Here is a 17,244-nt window from a genome sequence, read left to right on the forward strand (position 1 = left end):
TTGGGCACTCTCAGGAGACGCTCAATTCCCGTGGGTTGCAGGGAGGATTGATACTTTCTCATTTATCTACTGTCTCTTCATCTTGTTTCATTCCGGTCGCCAAAATGCTCTCATCCCGACACTTCGCTCGTCAACTGACACTTCGTGCCCAGCGATGGTCCTCCACATATGCCTCTATACCCAAGTTGAACCCAGTGACTGAAGAGGATCTGGTGCACTTCTCCAAAATCCTTCCTTCACATTCAATCTTGTCTACGCTACCCCCGAGCTCACTATCGTCGTCCGAATTGGAGCCGTACAACACAGATTGGATGGGTAAATACCACGGCACCTCTTCCACCGTTCTAAGGCCACGGACTACCAAGGAAGTGAGCGAAATAGTCAAGTATTGCAACGAGAAAAGAATAGGAATTGTCCCCCAAGGAGGAAACACTGGCTTGGTGGGCGGTAGCGTCCCTACGGGCCGAGGCGAGCTTGTCGTAAGCTTGGGTAGTATGAATAAGGTTCGACACTTCGATCCTGTCTCCGGTATGTGTAAAGTGTCTGATTCAAACGATTCTGCTGTTAATGATTATGATACCACTTCTTAGGTACCTTGGTTGCGGACGCTGGATGTGTCCTCCAGTCTCTCACAGACTATCTAGCTCCCCATAATCACATCATGCCAGTCGAGTTCGGCGCGAAAGGCAGGTATGTGTCCTTTCGGCCTGCAGGGAACTCAAGAGTAGCTTACTCTGGTATGCTTCAGTTGTATGATCGGTGGGAATTGTGCAACGAACGCCGGTGGTGTGAGGCTGCTACGCTATGGTTCCTTGCATGGCACAGTTTTAGGGTTGGAGGTGGTGTTACCCGATGGGACTATTCTCGATCAGCTGACGACTCTGCGGAAGGATAACACCGGTATGTTTGTTCTGTGGGAAATATGGTGAATGTTCATGTACCTCGTTCTAGGCTACGATCTGAAGCAACTCTTCATTGGCTCGGAAGGCACGCTCGGTATCATCACCGGTGTTTCTATCCTTACTCCTCCGGCTCCGCAAGCATCGTCTAATGCTCTTCTTGCTCTCCCGTCCTTCGACTCCGTTCTCCCTCTGTTCAAGCGGGCCAAGCGAGAACTATCTGAGATCCTGTCTGCGTTTGAGTTTATTGATCGGGGAGCCTACGACTTGTCCGTGAGACACGGTCAAGGGAGAGGAATGAGTCCCGAAGAAGCCGGAGGTGCGGAGTGTTTTGTGCTGATCGAGACAAGCGGTGGAAGGCGAGAACATGACGAGGAGGTACGTAGCATGCGGCATATTGTCAATCAGTAGCTCATTTCACAATAGAAACTCAGCGACCTTCTAGAACACCTATTGAGTGAAGACAAGCCTCTCATCAACACAGGCGTTCTATCCCAGGACGCCACCCAGTTTTCGAATATTTGGTCGCTCCGTGAAGGCATTACCGAGGCTGTATCGAAAGAGGGCAAGGCGTACAAGTACGATATCTCCATTCCACTGTCGGCATTTAAGGAAGTAGTGGATGCCACCAAAGATCGCTTGAGGGAGAAAGGTTTACTAGGGCCACACGCTGTTAAGGAGGTCGTCGGATATGGTCACATCGGCGATGGTAGGCCACCTGCTTCCATCGTTGGAGAGTATATTGACGGACCTTGCAAAAGGTAATTTGCACTTGAACGTGGTCGCCGCAGCATATACGTCGGAAATAGAGGCGGCGCTGGAGCCTTTTGTCTACGAGCTCGTTGGTCAGTGGCATCCCAGTCCCGGCGTGAGGCCCTCTAATTGCATCTGCTAGGCAAATACAAGGGTTCGATATCGGCAGAGCATGGCTTGGGGGTGATGAAAGCGCATGCCCTACACTATTCCAAGAACGGAATCAGTATAGAGTGGATGAGGAGAATCAAGGACCTCTTCGATCCGAATGGGATCATGAACCCAGGCAAAGTTCTGCCGCCGGCCTCAGGGGCATCTCACGAGCCCTCGTTGAAGAATACGGGATCTGGACGTGTAGCATAGGCTCAGGATGTATCATTAGTTCTATGCCGTCGAACGGGGCATGCACACGATGTAGAAAAATGATTAAAGATGGACGTTAAAATGTGCTTCGTCAGTGGCAGAAGGACCAACAGGGACAAACAACCCTAACCAGACTGAACACCCTAACCTTATTTGCTGTCCACTGCAACCCGACCCCAATCACAGCCCGCATTATGGCCAATAGCGTCCCGCCGACGCAGGTAAGCTCGTCGTCGTCGTCTACCTCGCTCTGCTCACCGGTTCCGGTATCAGCCATCTCAGGTTACCGCTCTCGAGAAGATCTTTCTGGATAGCAATGGTATCGCTACCAAGTTCTTCATACAGAAGGATATCCCTCCGCAGACGCAGGCTGAGCTTGTAGACGCCATTACGGTACGTTTTGTCTCCTTCGACGGCTGAATCGTAGTTGACCTTGCATACAGCGAATGGGTGGCAGGGTAGAATCGAAAGTGCCTCGGGCGGGCTTCATCCTCACATTACCTGGTTCACCGGAAGAAGAGCGGCTGCGCTTGTGCTGGCTGACAGCGGATCGACCGGAACGGTACTTCGTGCCTTGGACATATGTGGAGGCGTGTAGGGTGGCAGGATCGATGTTGAAACAAATATTTATTCAAAATGGAGAACCGATCAAATTCCACATTCATCCGTCTATCGCCAACGTGAACGCGAGAACAGCGTTAGCGCAGCGTATCCAGGTATGTCACCCTATCGATATTCTCCTGCTATCCATGCTTCCCTACCATATACGCTACCCTGAGACGTGTTAGTCACTGTCCTATGTGGCTGACTACCCTACGCTCTGCCAGCATTCCGGTGGCGACCCCAATGCCACACAACAAGACGCCAGAGTGATTCTGGCTGATCCCAATACGGAGGTGTTTGATCACTTGGTGAAAACATATCAGGGCGTCCCTGAAAAGTACATTGAATCGTACTTGTGGGTCAAAAAGTGTGTGGATAAAGGTGGTGTATACTATACACCTCTAGTGTACAAGAATCCCGGAGGTAGACGTCCTGGGGAAGAGTAAGCGACTCTCCTATTAGCGGTACTGGCTATCGTGGATTGCTAATGAAACTTGATATCAGACGGACGCAATTCAATGACGAAGACGAGGAACACTTGTGCCGATGGATAGCGGCAAAGATACCTTACAAGGAGACCGGCGGCCGTACAGGTAACCGACTATACCAACAACTCGTCGAGCTGGTACGTCTGGGTCTCGAGCCGAGCATTGCGTTTGTTGATATCGCGTCAGTCCAGTGACCCGGAGTACGCTTGGGTCCAACGGCATACGTGGCAGTCATGGAGAGAACGGTACAAGAAGAACGCGGATCGTCTCGATGCTATGATTGCAACAATCGTTGCCGAGACAAAACCCCAGCTGGGTGAGAAGGGTCAATACGGCTATGTTCGAATGCCGGAGGAGAAGCCAAAGCGAGATCGGCGGAAAAAGAGGAATCCGGCCGAACTGACAGTAGGTCTCGGGGGCGCTCCTGCTGAGAGCCGAGTAGGAAAGCTGAAGCCTCAATACCCGCTGGTCCCTGTGAGCGGCCGCAATGATCATGGACAACCATACCCTCAAGCGCACTTGCACCCTGCCCCTCAGGATAATCCGCACATTCCTGTACTCCCTCATCCTCCGCCATCCCCACCTCACCTACCGCACTTGCCTCCTATTCGCCAATTTGATTCAGCTGTGGACTACCTGAACCTGCCAGTGCTTCCGCCTAACGGTCCCAATGCTGTGAACGGGGATAATGGGGTGAACGGAATGAACAGCAATATACAGGCGCACGAGAATCGCGAACAGGGTAATATTGACCCCAATCTCGATCAGAATCAAGAGGGCGCCAATGCTGCTCCTGCTATCAATGGTAATGGCGAATATGATTCAGATTTCCCAGCCATCCGCATCGGTACCGCCCCTCCTCCTCCATGGGCCTTGCAGAAGCGACGATACAGCGATGGCTCCGAAGATGAGGAAAGGGCTAAACGGTATAGAGCGAAGTGAGTGTTGCGAGCTGTAGCTCCTCCTTCCGTGGCTCATGCTTTCGTTGTAGCGACGCAGCATCCTCTGGCAAATGCATGCTACGGGCCAATTCTCCTCGGTCATTCCCCAACGGCCCTTTGCACGTCGTGGACCAGGCTATCATGGACATCGCAAAAGAATCAAGGTTCACTGTCGAGGAGGTACAAGAGTTCTACGACAAGACCGGACAGATGGAGGCCACTCGGGAGCGGTTCATGAATATGAGGAAAAAACTGCTTGAATTATTTGGATGACCTTTGTCTGCGCGTATATATCAGGGATGTTGGACGTCTTGCTTCCCTCGTCGGTGTGTTTATAGCTTCATATCTATTTATCGCGACTCGAGCCTGGTCCTGTGTATATTTTGCATTAATGTGTAGCTGGCTTCAACCCTACCTATACGTAATAGTCCTTGGTATATCTTACGAATTCAATGACATATCAATAGTATCGTCTTGCACACATGGCTCATCCACCAACGTCAGGAAAGATCAAAGTCGGTGATCAATTTATAATCAGCCAGGCGCTGCGGTGCTGAGGGGCTCTCGAAAGGTTTCCTGCGTCTGTGACAGTGGTAAGTACATACTCCTGACAAGGTGAATCCGACGCACTTCTCCCCAGCTGCCGCAGAAGGGAACGAACCGAAAAGATCGGGGTGCTTCGGCAGTGGTGACTCCCTATGAAATACCGGTCAATCACGACGACGAGCCAATTGTAAAGCGACGTACTTGAAGTACGGGTGCTGTAATGCTTCCTCTGCCGTGATCCTCGTTTCCGGGTCGTAAGTCAACATCTTGCTAAGCAAGTCTAGCCCGGCATTGGTGAGATACGGAAATCGTTGCCTCAGAGCAAAGCCATACGGCTGTTGCGGGGGTAAGGTGATACTTTTCGCCAGGGGTAGAGTGGTATAATCCGGCCACAATGACGGTGTAGGCGGCCCGAGAAGTTTGAATATCATGGAGATGAGTTCTAACTCAGATTTCGCTTGGAAAAGCGGCTCTTTCAGGAGAAGTTCGGCAAAGATGCACCCGACAGACCAAATGTCTATGGCAGTAGAGTAGGTGGTGGCACCCAGCAAGATCTCAGGTGCACTAGGAGACATATCGCAAATGGTCGCTTTACACAATAACTGGATGCTCACCGGTACCAGAGCGTAACAACCAGTTGTGTTAGGCCGCCTACACCCACGGGATCCCCGTATCGTCTTGCGAGACCGAAATCTGCTACTTTAATGGTGCCTCGATTGTTCATCAAAAGATTGCTGGTCTTGAGGTCACGGTGCAAGATCCAGTGGTAGTGACAATGCGACACAGCTGACAGCAATTGAAGCATAAGAGTTTTGATTTCAGATTGCAAAAAAGGCGACGGCATTAATGTGATCAAAGTCTTGAGATCATGTTCAATGAAGTCCATGACCACAAAGACCCTTGCACGGGAAGTAGATGTGGCAAAGAGGTATATTGGAATTTAGCTAAGTAGCCAGACAAATTATGACACGTACTGCGTCAATGTATCGCCAACTACTACTTCCCGGATATTGACGACATTTTCATGTCGACAGGCCATCAGGGCATTGACCTCTCTTAATGCAGTGATAGGAAACCCATGCTTCTCTTCGTCCAACTTCAGCTTCTTCAGGGCAACGATATCTCCCGTCTGCTTGTCCCGTGCTCGAAACACTACGCCATAAGAGCCTTCTTCAATTTGGTTTAGTCTTTCATAGTTGTAGACGGAACGGGCAGGCTTTATGGGAGGATAAAGCGACCTCGGAGGAGCGTACACACTGTGAGGAGGTCGAACCGTAGAAGTAGACGCCTTCAACGGTGTTCGTGAATGAGGCGGGGGTGTATGAGAAGACTCGGATAGTCTAGAAGAGCGTGTCTTCGACTTGGACCGCCGTTTTGGAGGGCGAGGTTGTCGAACTTGTAGAAGCTGGTCGTCATCCTCGTCGGCATGCTGTTCCCACCGAGATCGCTTTCGCGACGGCGTAGACGATTCAGCCACATCCGCCATAGTCGAAACTGTGTAAGCCTTGTCTTGAACGAAGCAGCTTGTCGGAAGTGGGGCATAGGAAGGTCCATCTCACGGTCCCAGTCTTAGCGAAAGCCGGAGTCAGCCGAACTCAGTCCTCTCGGAGATCGCGTATGGAGTTTCAAGATCTGTCTGAACACGCTACCCAATTATTACTTGCCCTATATTCATCCAATAGCTGTCATGGATCCCCTGATTGAGGATGGACAGGTAGCGCAGCAGGTTATTCGTCTGTTGGGGCAAGACGTCCTTCGAATGAGGACGGAATTGGAGGAGACCAAGAGGGTGCCTACCGTTCTCCAATTATTTCTTTGGGGTTATGAACGGACTAACGCCAGTCGTTGAATAGCAACTACGGGCTCAGAGCTCTGTCACCACAGAGGTTCTTCCTGACCAAGACGCACGGGGAGAGCTACAGATAGCGAGGGACGAAATTGCCCGCTTACAAGCGCAAATCGCTCATCTCTCTCGAGCTCTGAATGATCATCGTTCAGGCAATATCAATGAAGAGCGAAAGCCTGATCTCTCCGCATTGGACACTGTACGGGCATGATCGATGATCCCCTGATTAATCCAGTGACTCACGAGACATTGTGGCTTAGCTACAGAGCGAAATCGACCATCTAACTGATATTATCGCCAGAAAGGAGGCCGGCGAACAAGGCCATGTGAGATTATGCCGTATTAGTTCTTAACGACGTAGGACCAACTTGATCCTTAGCTCGAGAAGATCTCAACCTTGCTTCGCAAGGTTGTCAAGCTGCGTGACAAGTGCGAGCGTTATAAATCTTCCCGCGATGACCTGCGAGCCGTAAGTCATCCCTTCAATAAACGGTCCTTGATACCTACTTGCCCTAATAGCGCCTTGCTGAGGCTTCAACTGAACCTTGCCAGGATGTGAGTATATACTGACTCTGCGGCTGTGCCTACTAAGAATACGGTCATGCAGGTTATCCCTTCTTGTGAAATGGACGATTTTCCCGGAAGCTTCCTTCAAGAAGATCCGCCTTTGTCAAATGCAGATCCCCCACGCGTCGATATCAAATACATTTGGGAAGGGCCAAATTTCTTGCTGTCGAGGGTGAGTAGTCGTCCATTAAAGAGTACCAATATCCAAACAATGCCTACCCTCAGAGACAGATGCAGTTATGGTATGTCTGACGTGAGATCCGGCCCCGAGACAACGGTGATTGACTCCTCACTAGTACTTCAAGAGACATCTTCCAGCTTCGAGTCAGATTCCCGGGAATTCTATGGCCCAGTAACTCGCGGACTACTCACGGTATTGCTTTCAGGCCCTCGCACAGGTACAATCCTGGTACTGGGGTTAACGGATGGGAGCAGTTTGGCTTCACCGGCCACGAAAAAGGCCACAGATGCGAACTCCTGTACTGCGAGGAAGAGAAATGGTTCTACTTGGGTACCTATGAACTCGTCGGCTTAAAACGGCTCTCGTTGGAGAGCGTTCAAGCGATAACCCATAACGACGTCCGTAGCCGTGACATACACTCACACACAGCCTACAACTTATCTTTGATCCCCAGACGAAGGGTTACATGATGAAGCAAACGGTCGTCTCCCCCGAACTGGTGCCGCCATTCCTGCACGGCATGCTTGATAGTATGTATGATACGGGAGCCCTCATGATCGAGGCTGCGGCACTGTGTCGGGTCGGCTTCAACCAACAGTTGTATCACGCTGTTTTGTCCGCTCGGAAAAATCCCCGCAAGTCGAAGGAAGGCGGAAACGCCACGGAAGCAAGTCACAAACGGGGGGTCGAGGAAGTCGAGAGCGACCAAGATGAGCATCAACCTGCCGCAAAGAAGAAACGAAACAGTCGCGGCAAACAGGTTCGAAGGCCGCCTACTAGTATCCGAAGCAACTCAGCACAAACGAGTACTCGTATCCTGCGCACCCATCACTATTTCCGATGCTGATCAATCTGCTGGCGTCGTAGTTATCTCATTGCCATTTGCTTTCGTTGCCGCTTTGCGCACTTCCTGCTATCTCACTCCCTATACACTGTACCAAAATCATCTTGGACATCTCCAGCTATCGTCGCTATCTGCTTCTACCTGCATTGCTGTACATGACGTCTATCTCTTGTTTTATGATCTTGTTTGCTACCATCTGCCTCCTTTGTCTGTCTTATTGCATATAGATATACTTTCAGGTGATGCTGTGGGCAGTGTCGAGGACATATTTACGCAAACTAACATTGCGACCGAAGAACGAGGTCCATGCAACTCAGCAGTACGCGAGGCTGAATTCGAAGTGCCGCGCATCGTGATATATTTCAACATTTGCTTCGAGAAATGTACCGGAACATCGAAAAGTGCATTCAACTACGATTGGGGATAGTGGAAGCTGGACATGTAGATGAACCCGGCACAATATAGGCTTTAACTTTGACCTCACTGCACCATATACGGATAGTGAGAGAGGGTACCTGAAAGCCGAGCAAACAGTCGCGTGGTCTAAGTTGGAGCAGCCCATGTTCCCCAGGTTCACTAGAAGCATGAGGAACTCCGACTGAGACGGACGGGACAATATCGCGCATAAATCTTGCGCCGGGAAGATATGATGTATCCCCACAGATGCATAGCGCATAGAAGAGCCCCCTTTGGGCGGGAACCTGCAAAGGGAGCGGAGAAGAGGAACAGTCCTTCTTGGCTACACATTGACCTCAGCAGGTCGTGGGGATGCGACCTGAGAGGCTTCGATAGAGCCGAGCTCTCGCGAGCGAAGTGTGTGGAGATGTAGCGGCGTTGACGTACTTGAATTCGGTGATACATCTGGTATACATAGGGGTACACAAGTGGGATCTGTCAGAAGCCTACGAACGGTACTCAGTATGGACATGTGAAAAAGTAATGATGGAACATACAGCAGTCACAATCAAAGGGACATAAGGGGGTATCTGCAACCAGATCAGCGCTAGACAGACACCACGGTCTTGATACTGACCGCCAGCTTCGGCAGATATGCCCAGCTCGTCTTCGTTATATATAGCGAATCCTTCCTCCGTTCTCCGACCTAGGCGGCCATGTTAGTCGTCACGCATAGGTGAGCAACACAAAACATACGCGGCCCAGTTCCTCGAGAATCTCGAAAGCGCTCTTCGTCCTCCTTTTCATCGCCTTTCTTGGACTTTTTTTGCTTGGTCGCCTCGAGAGCATCTGTGCCTTTCCTTTCCACTTTAGGTCGTTTCGCTGGCCGTGCTTCCACCTTGGATGAGGTATCGACTATCGTCTGGGGGAGACAGCGTTTCAAAGATGCCTTGGGAGGGTCGTCAATAGGATCATCAGCCGACTTTACAGCTTCCTTGTCTTTAGACTTTTTCTTGTTTTTCTTTTTCTTCTCCTGCGCGGCAGAGGAAGACGCGACAGGAGCCTTGGACTCAACTTTCCCTTTGGAAGCAAAGATGTCGTCTATTTCCGACTTGGCCATAAGCAGACACGCAGTTTAAAGGATAGACATGGAATGAATGAAGCAGAGAAAGACAAAACGCCAGAAATTTGCCGGTGAAATAGCATCATGTGACACGGCAGAACTTCCTCGGGACCGGGTCACGTCACGACGAGAGTCCGGAGCGTGAATTCTCCTTTATTTCAGCGGAGCATGTCCCGCCTGACGGCGGTAATACGAGTGCTGGCATGGTTAGACTACGCCTGAGAAGTACAGAAAATATAGCACAAGTGAGCAACAATAGCGATGGGAGGAAAGCGCCCGTGGCTGTCGGAACCGCGCGCGTCGTGGGCGCAGCGGCGGTTGGAGCGCGATATCAAACAAGCAACCGGCCGAGCACGTCCAACGCTCGGGAAATACATCGGCGGTCTCGTTTCGAGCCGCTGTATGCGCCATGCTGTGAGTCGCTACGCATGCCGAGTCCCCTTCCCTTCTGAATGTTCTCTCGTTTCTGCCACCAAGACCGCACAATGGCCAGCGTCCCCCCTCCCAGCATCAGCAGGCCGTCCCCTTTCTCCAAGGCTCGCCCTCGCACAACGGTCAGGAGGGCTCCCAGTTCTACAGCCTCGATCCCTCGGCTGCCGCCAAGCAGATGGCCGCGCTGAACGCAGCCAATTTAGCCAAGATGACCAACCGGTCTGCGCCAGGCGGAACCTCGGTTCCATTTCTCGGAACATCTTCGATAAACCAACCGAATCTCCTATCACGTCCGGATGCATCATCCTCTGGTCACGACCCAAACTCAATATCCAATCCCACTATCCCTCTTTTCAATCTTCAGGCACAGCCCCATCATGCTACTTCCCCTCCAAACAACACCATCTTTCCTGGTACCCCGGATTCCCAAATGACGCAGCCTGGCCTTCCCCCGCATGCAAATGCTCTCATGCTGCAACAGCAGCAACAACAGAAACGCCGTAACTTCCTCCAGTCTCTCGCCCATGTTCATAACGTTCGCAACGCGCCCTTGCCGCCCGCCCTCACTGGCATTCCCTCCGCCAACTACGACCCTTCCACTTCACCCTGGAAGGCGCTGGACATCTCTTCGAATGATGTTGGTGTAATTCGAGTGGCTGGCAGAGACGTTGATCTCTTCAGGTTGTGGACGGCGGTCAATGGTGCAGGGGGTGCTCAAAAGGTGAGCTCGTTCATTCCTTACCCATTACATGGCCCCTCTAGCGTTTGTCTCATGGTCTCTTTCACCAAGCTGACCGAACAAAACGGGTGGTCAAGTATCCTGTCTTATATCGGCTTGCCGGAGCAAATACCCGCTCCTCAGTCACCCCAGGGCCATCAGTTCGTCGCCCCCATGCTAGCTCAGTATTACATGGCGCTCTTCTCTGCCTTTGACGAGATTTACAAACGAAACGTCCAAGTTCAGCAGCAGCGAGGTTTTATGGCAGCACAAGCTCAGAGCCAAGGACGAGGCCAGCAAGTTGGACTGATGTCTGGAATGAATGGCCAACCTAGTCGGATGCCCCAGCCTGGTATGGGTATGCCCTCCCAGCCTGGAATGCCGAGCCATATGAACGCAACGCCAGGTGGATTGCCACCGAATCCGGGAATGAATATGATGGGCATGATGGGTCAACAAACCAATGGTCCCGCTGCTAGCCCACCGCACCAGCCCAGTGGGGGAAGCATGCAGTTCCCGCTTGGCCAGGGAATGCCGCATACGCCACGGCAGCCATCACAGCCGCCCCAGATTGGTCCTTCCATGCAGCCTCCGGATACTAGACCCGGTTTAAGTACTATGATGTCGTCAGAGTCTCTGGGAGGCGCTGCACCTGCCGCGGTTGGCCTCGCGTCACAGCAGCTTGCCGGGGGACTCCAAACTAACGGGCCACTTGCCGCCAGTGGCTCGGGCCTTAGCCAATCATTGGACGTGAATTTCTCCGCTGACTTCGACGGCGATGCTGAGGGAAGAAAGCGGAAGATGCACGCTGAAGAGGCTGACGGGAAGCGCGTGAGGCAGAAGACAGGTTAGCTTGGCCTGATGTTTCATTTGTTGTGGGAAACGAACTAATGGTAATGTGATGTTTCGTCAGTGGGCCTGGAAGATCCTGAATTGCGTTCGGTAAGCTCCACAGCGCTTATAGAATGAATAAGAGTTCATTGTCCCTTTTGTGTCACATTTCTAGGACCCCTTGCCGTCAACAAGCACGAATAGCTCAGCAGGTATGCCTGTACCGCCGCGGGCTCGTCAACAGCCGTCAAGACGAAAGATCGAGTATGTGCCATATCGCAGGGAGCTGGACACGCACGGCGGACGTGATCTCAAGCTGATCGAAGAAGAGCTGCAGCGAGCAACACGCGGCCGTGGTATTCGGGATATCAACGAATGGGGCAATGTGGACATCGAGGCCCTGACGATGTCCCTGCGCTCGCGTCTGACCATGGAGCTCTCCTACGCTCTGACGACCTTGACAATTCTATCCATTATGAAGGGTCAAAGCTCTTCTACTGGTTTTCCTATCTACCAGTGCCCAGATTTGGTCGAGGAGATCTTGGATCTTTTGGAGGACATGGCCTTCGACGGCAAGCCAGAAAATGACGATGAAGACCTGCCTGATGACGACGTCCGTATTGTTACGCACCGTGAACTGGTGAAGATGGCGGCCTCGGAAGGTTCACAGCCGTTCGTAGCGCTAGAACCTAGGCAGGGGGCAAAGGACGACTCTACGGGGCCCCGCCAGCGTCCTGGAGACATCATATTGACAATAGTCAACATCTTTCGCAACTTGTCTATGTATGCCGATAATCATGCCTTCCTTACACACAGCAGGTTATACGGCTTGCTGCTGCGCACCTGCTGTTTAGCGCGTCCAAAGAAAGGCTCCGGCATTTCACGTTTACGTCCTGCATCACCCGCTCTCTCTCTAAGCGACTTAGTGGTCGTACGGAAAGACGTCTTAAACATCCTACTGGGTACGGCCGGCCTAACGCATTTCGCTGCATCGAGCATACCCCCCACAGGACAGGAATTGCGCAACGCGAGGAGAACCTTCGATCTGCTAACGTCGTTCTTGATAGATCCGACTGAAGCTGTCACACCCATGACCTGGGTGCTGCAAGCCGGAGAACCTCCGAGGGGAAGTCCGAAGCCTACGCACCTAGTGGACGTAGCTTTGGATACTTTCACGAGGATAGCGTTGCCCGACTCCAATCGGCAAGTGCTGGCTCAGGCCGTACCGCAGGATTGCTTGTGGCGCCTGTTCGAAGCTCTCATACATCGGCTGCCTGTAACGAACGAGGACTATCAGCAGATCAATCGAGACCCAGAGATGTGGTTGAGCTACATAGAGAAAGCGCTCCTTGCGCTATACTGTGTGGCTTTCATGGCATCCCCTGACATGAAAAAGCGAGCGAAGAGCGATCGAAGCCTTGGATTCGCGAAGATCCTCATGAGGCTGGTGAAGCAATTTATAACTTGGCAAGACATACCGACCCGTGTTTGGTTCACGGTGAGCGCGCGAAGGGCCGTGGAGACCATGAAAATCGTGGATGATGGCGAGGATGCCTTCGACACGTCAAACTCTTCCTCGACGCCTGTCTTGGCCTTCGGGATGGGGTTCGCAGACTCAGGGGAGGTGCGCATAGAGAAGGGAACCGGCTTGCTGGGTGGTTACCGGGAAGAGATGTTATGGAGTGTGATGAATCAGGAGGGAGTGCGGGTCGACGAGATTATGTTTCCCGAGCTGGACAGTCTCACTCGGGTGGGATGAAACATGGTCTGTTATATCTGATCTACTGCGGTCTTTGATAAAGGACTTTACTATGTATGAACCTGTACTTTTGGCTAAATAACCGCGACTGTCGTGTCGACCCTGGGCAACCCGAGAGCTGTAAGCCCGTGAGGACAGCGTAAGAGTGACTGCTCGTGGCCTGACTTGGTCCTCACACCTTTTGCGGAAGTGTGGCTGTTGGGTGGGTGTGATATATATCTCGGCCTTGCTCCATACTGTCTGCCAACACCAAGCCTGTTGCATTTGTCCTGTGAATGCCTGGCTACGCGACGTTCTTCCGCTGAAAATGTCGAGTGATACGTCCGGCGCACCGCCCCTCTACTCTGCTGAAGACGCCTCTAATGCTACGGATGATGGACTCGGAAATGGCCCCGACATTCTCATTATTCCTGTCTACAACTCCGTACATTTTCAGAGAGGATATCTTGGTGCAGATGGTGAAACCGCTGCCATGGAAGGCGAGCTGCAGATGAAGGGCATCGGGTCGGGTCGATGGGATAGAGTGTCAGTCAACATTCTATACTACTGCGATCCAGCTAATACTAAAATGTTTCCTAAGGACCATGTCTCTACGAACGACGGAGTCCGCGTTCGAGAATACGATTGAGCTAGGAGCCACTGAGATCACACTGTTATCATCGTCGTCTGCGCCGGATTCCCAGTGGCCGTCATCTATCCCGTTTGCTATTCCTCTTACCCCAGATGCACCGCAATGCGTTCATACGCATCATTCTTCCCTCTCCTACACGCTAACAGCCACGCTGCATTCCGCGACTTCTTCACAGCCGAATATCTCCAAGTCTCTTACTATCCATGCGAGACGTTATACGCCCCATACTCTCCGTCTGGATGTGTGCCCGCGCACGGTGAAGGCCGATGTTCCTACTCACGTTGAGGTACAGGTGCCGCGCACTAGGTATAAAGCTGGCGAGCCGATACCTCTATATGTGACAATTCCTCCCCCAACCCGAGAGTTGGTCGTCGACCTGGGCGTGCGGCTTCGCAACGTGAAGGCAGAGCTGGTCAGAATCATCAAGGTCCTTCGACCAGAGCGTGAAGATGAGGATGAAACCACAGACTCGGACTCGGATGTAATGGTGGATGATGATGCCGACGATGACCCTATCCCATCTACCTCCAATGACAAAGGCTCAGATTCGCATGCTGTCCCATCGGACAGAGGCATGCATACTGAGTCCTACCGAGGCTCTACACATAGAACTGTCGTTGCCAAGTCCGGGGCGCCCTGCCGTTTCCATTCGAGCCGTCCTATCCGGTTGCGACTAGTTTTGCACCACTCGAATCTCTCAAGCTCCCCAACGCAGACTTCCTCCGACATAGCCGCCGGTGCCTACCCTAATTTTGATAGTGACGCCGCCTGTGCGTCAATCACCCAACATACCCTGCTGCATTCTGTCACCTTCCGACTTCGCACGCAGGTGGCGTTTGTGGATATGGCTACTCATACGGAGCGAATCTCAACAATGTCTGTCCCAATAACCATATTGCCTCCTTCTGCCCCTTTGCCAGAAGTGGACGACGATATGAGCGATCAGTATCATAAAAAGCACGATCGCCCCCCCGCAAAGACTGTGAGGCATGACGACGCGGATGACCATGCACCACTCTACGACCCCGGAGGAGCTGGTCCCAGTGGTTTGTCAACTGGTGCCCCACCTCCGTTCGAAGAGCGCGAGGCTCCTCCACCGTTCTTCCCTACTGAAGCAGAAGCATCGACGTCTAGTAGACTCCCGACATTCCTTGAGTCGGAGTGCGACTTGTTCGTCGCGCCTATGGACGATCCTTCTTTGTCCCCGTTACTACCGCCACCGCCTCTCGAGATCTTCCCCGGCGAAGGAACGCTTTTTGGTTTTCCTCCATCTGATCAGTTCGACGGCCACGCGGAAGATTTAAGACGCCCTGCCAGCCCACCTCCAACTCTGGAGATGGCCAGTCGGGATCCAGATGTTACTGGCTTAACCGTACTTGAAGAGCCCGAGCGAGCCATGGAAGCTCTGGAATTGGCTCTTGAGCAACACGAAGAGGCTGCCAGTAGACACGATCATGATCTTCCGCCGCCTCCTCCGCCTCTGGATGACCCATCAGATCCACCGCCATCCATAGACTCCGATTTTAGGTCCACTAGTACCTCACAACAACAGAGCTCTCATCCATCTGCGCCGACTTATGAACACCCACCTCCGGGCCTAGTATCGACCACTATCCCTGGAGCTGGTGTAGATCCCAGCGCACCGGCACCTGAGGAGCATGCGCCGCCTCCGTATCTTGTTCCTGAAAGCGTCACGGAGACTGAGGGGACTACGCGTCCGCCGCCTTACATGGATGTATTGCCTGATAGACATTAAGACGAATCAGTGTCCAGTGTATACTGTGTATAGACATCCGCTGTACCCCTATGTGTACAACATCCTACCTACGAATGGGAAAGGCACCGAACTGAAGGTCGGCCAATAAAAAGATACAATTAGAAGATGATAGGACAGAGCATATGTATGGAAAGTGAAACCGGACGACAGTGTACTGGGCGATGGCATGGCGTTCATGAACATAACAAGGAGCGATATAAGGATATATGCAATGGGTGACAATGCGATGCATCTAGCAATTGCATGCGTCTTTGCCCTTCGCAGCATTCTCCTCGAGATTCACGCCTCCCTCCTGCGCGCCGCCGGATCGGCCAGCAGCACCAGGTCGGCCGGTACCACGTGACGACGCAAGGATATGCTCGATAGGTATCTTCTTCGCTGTATATCGCAACTTAAGCATTGAGCAAGGGATCAGATAGCGATGTCAGGATAAAAAACACGCACCAATCTCGGTGAAAATCTCCACGACACCCTCACCGGTCTTAGCACTTGTTTCGAAAAAGAGCAATCCCGCCTCCTTCGCATACGCCTCCGCCTCATCCCTAGGAACCTGCCTCAAACTCTCAGGTTGTTCGGCGGCAGCAGCATTCTCCCCGGGTGTCGCAGTCGCGTCATCTGCTTCATCCTCAGACTCCACAGCAGACCCACTGCCCGATGCTGACGGCGATGGTTGCACCAAATCGACCTTGTTACCAGCAAGAGCAATAACAATGTTCGGGTTGGCTTGCCGCTGAAGCTCCTTCACCCATGACTTCGCCTTCTCTAAGCTGGAAGCTTTAGTCACATCGTAAACGACAACGGCAGCTTGTGCATTGCGATAGTACATTGGCTAGTGCGTCGAGTAATGCGTTTATGTAGTAATCCGTGGATTCGAGGTAGTAGGAGACTCACAGCTAGGGAATGGAAACGTTCTTGACCCGCAGTATCCCATATCTCGTAGCGGAGGACACGATCCTCGAGACGGCACTTCTGAGTCAAGAAGGCAGCGCCGATAGTAGGCTCTTTGTTGGCTTGAAACTCGTTTGAGACCTACAAATTATTAGCATCTCCACTGTAGGAACGTGGCGGGAGATACTCACAAACCGCAGGACTATCGACGACTTTCCGACCGCAGCCTCGCCTTCAATAAACAGCGTGTATCAGTCGCAGGCGCTTCGCATAATGCAACGCATAGTAGTAGAGCCTCGAAGACGCTGGACGAGCGATATGATCGAAACAGCCAGCGACTCTTCTACACCAGGGCAAGATGCACTATCAGGCGCAGTAGTTCTTACCTAGCAATACCAGCTTCACTTGTACAGACTTGTCTGCAGCTCCAGAGCCCGATTCAGCCATGATTCCTGAGGTAGAAGTGAGGAGGTACAGCGAGAGGAGTTGAACGCGATGGCAGGGACGAGACACTTGTGGTGCATTTGTTTGCCCCGATTGGCTTACGTACTGCGCACAACGGTGCCCGATCAGGGAACTGTGGCGGGTCCAAGTCAACCGAAGTATGCAAAGGGACGGGGGAAAACCACAGCTGCGCTGCTCAACAGTATTTACATTA

The 17,244-nt window shown here is 52.2% G+C and overlaps 8 protein-coding genes across 8 annotated transcripts; 5 read left to right on the plus strand and 3 right to left on the minus strand.

Moving 5' to 3' along the window:
- Positions 1-311: 311 nt before the first annotated feature.
- On the plus strand, positions 312-2,015 carry GLOTRDRAFT_31335 (uncharacterized protein; the record flags this gene model as incomplete). Its single annotated transcript, XM_007862052.1, has 7 exons — positions 312-534; positions 591-690; positions 749-900; positions 952-1,277; positions 1,326-1,608; positions 1,661-1,744; positions 1,795-2,015. The coding sequence occupies 7 exons, from the start codon at positions 312-314 to the stop codon at positions 2,013-2,015; spliced, it is 1,389 nt and encodes a 462-aa protein (XP_007860243.1).
- Positions 2,016-2,209: 194 nt separating this feature from the next.
- GLOTRDRAFT_102548 (uncharacterized protein) lies at positions 2,210-4,320 on the plus strand (the record flags this gene model as incomplete). Its single annotated transcript, XM_007862967.1, has 8 exons — positions 2,210-2,236; positions 2,349-2,408; positions 2,459-2,731; positions 2,843-3,060; positions 3,123-3,243; positions 3,293-3,480; positions 3,586-4,044; positions 4,098-4,320. The coding sequence occupies 8 exons, from the start codon at positions 2,210-2,212 to the stop codon at positions 4,318-4,320; spliced, it is 1,569 nt and encodes a 522-aa protein (XP_007861158.1).
- A 227-nt stretch (positions 4,321-4,547) lies between these two features.
- GLOTRDRAFT_135452 (Pkinase-domain-containing protein) lies at positions 4,548-6,079 on the minus strand (the record flags this gene model as incomplete). Its single annotated transcript, XM_007862968.1, has 5 exons — positions 4,548-4,629; positions 4,678-4,743; positions 4,795-5,157; positions 5,208-5,492; positions 5,568-6,079. The coding sequence occupies 5 exons, from the start codon at positions 6,077-6,079 to the stop codon at positions 4,548-4,550; spliced, it is 1,308 nt and encodes a 435-aa protein (XP_007861159.1).
- A 201-nt stretch (positions 6,080-6,280) lies between these two features.
- GLOTRDRAFT_135453 (uncharacterized protein) lies at positions 6,281-8,277 on the plus strand (the record flags this gene model as incomplete). Its single annotated transcript, XM_007862969.1, has 10 exons — positions 6,281-6,382; positions 6,447-6,638; positions 6,700-6,765; positions 6,819-6,908; positions 6,959-6,994; positions 7,047-7,178; positions 7,232-7,248; positions 7,393-7,585; positions 7,642-7,947; positions 7,995-8,277. 10 exons carry the CDS (start codon positions 6,281-6,283, stop codon positions 8,052-8,054), a joined length of 1,194 nt encoding a protein of 397 aa, XP_007861160.1. The 3' UTR covers positions 8,055-8,277.
- Positions 8,278-8,846: 569 nt separating this feature from the next.
- Positions 8,847-9,568, minus strand: GLOTRDRAFT_53373 (DUF1764-domain-containing protein). The gene is made up of 4 exons (XM_007862201.1): positions 9,184-9,568; positions 9,065-9,133; positions 8,985-9,017; positions 8,847-8,933 (listed from the first exon to the last, which is right to left on the minus strand). Exons 1-4 carry the CDS (start codon positions 9,545-9,547, stop codon positions 8,926-8,928), a joined length of 474 nt encoding a protein of 157 aa, XP_007860392.1. The 5' UTR covers positions 9,548-9,568; the 3' UTR covers positions 8,847-8,925.
- A 391-nt stretch (positions 9,569-9,959) lies between these two features.
- On the plus strand, positions 9,960-13,377 carry GLOTRDRAFT_118924 (uncharacterized protein; the record flags this gene model as incomplete). Its single annotated transcript, XM_007862970.1, has 4 exons — positions 9,960-9,964; positions 10,028-11,547; positions 11,614-11,642; positions 11,707-13,377. 4 exons carry the CDS (start codon positions 9,960-9,962, stop codon positions 13,288-13,290), a joined length of 3,138 nt encoding a protein of 1,045 aa, XP_007861161.1. The 3' UTR covers positions 13,291-13,377.
- Positions 13,378-13,561: 184 nt separating this feature from the next.
- Positions 13,562-15,677, plus strand: GLOTRDRAFT_135456 (uncharacterized protein; the record flags this gene model as incomplete). The annotated part of the gene is made up of 2 exons (XM_007862971.1): positions 13,562-13,815; positions 13,871-15,677. The coding sequence occupies exons 1-2, from the start codon at positions 13,598-13,600 to the stop codon at positions 15,675-15,677; spliced, it is 2,025 nt and encodes a 674-aa protein (XP_007861162.1). The 5' UTR covers positions 13,562-13,597.
- On the minus strand, positions 15,206-17,101 carry GLOTRDRAFT_135457 (ras-domain-containing protein). Its single transcript, XM_007862972.1, has 5 exons — positions 16,973-17,101; positions 16,778-16,818; positions 16,590-16,727; positions 16,143-16,527; positions 15,206-16,076 (listed from the first exon to the last, which is right to left on the minus strand). Exons 1-5 carry the CDS (start codon positions 17,031-17,033, stop codon positions 15,931-15,933), a joined length of 771 nt encoding a protein of 256 aa, XP_007861163.1. The 5' UTR covers positions 17,034-17,101; the 3' UTR covers positions 15,206-15,930.
- Between the last annotated feature and the right edge of the window lie 143 nt (positions 17,102-17,244).

This window comes from Gloeophyllum trabeum, assembly GCF_000344685.1.
Source record: "Gloeophyllum trabeum ATCC 11539 unplaced genomic scaffold GLOTRscaffold_00001, whole genome shotgun sequence".
In the NCBI taxonomy this organism is placed as follows: Eukaryota; Fungi; Basidiomycota; class Agaricomycetes; order Gloeophyllales; family Gloeophyllaceae; genus Gloeophyllum; species Gloeophyllum trabeum.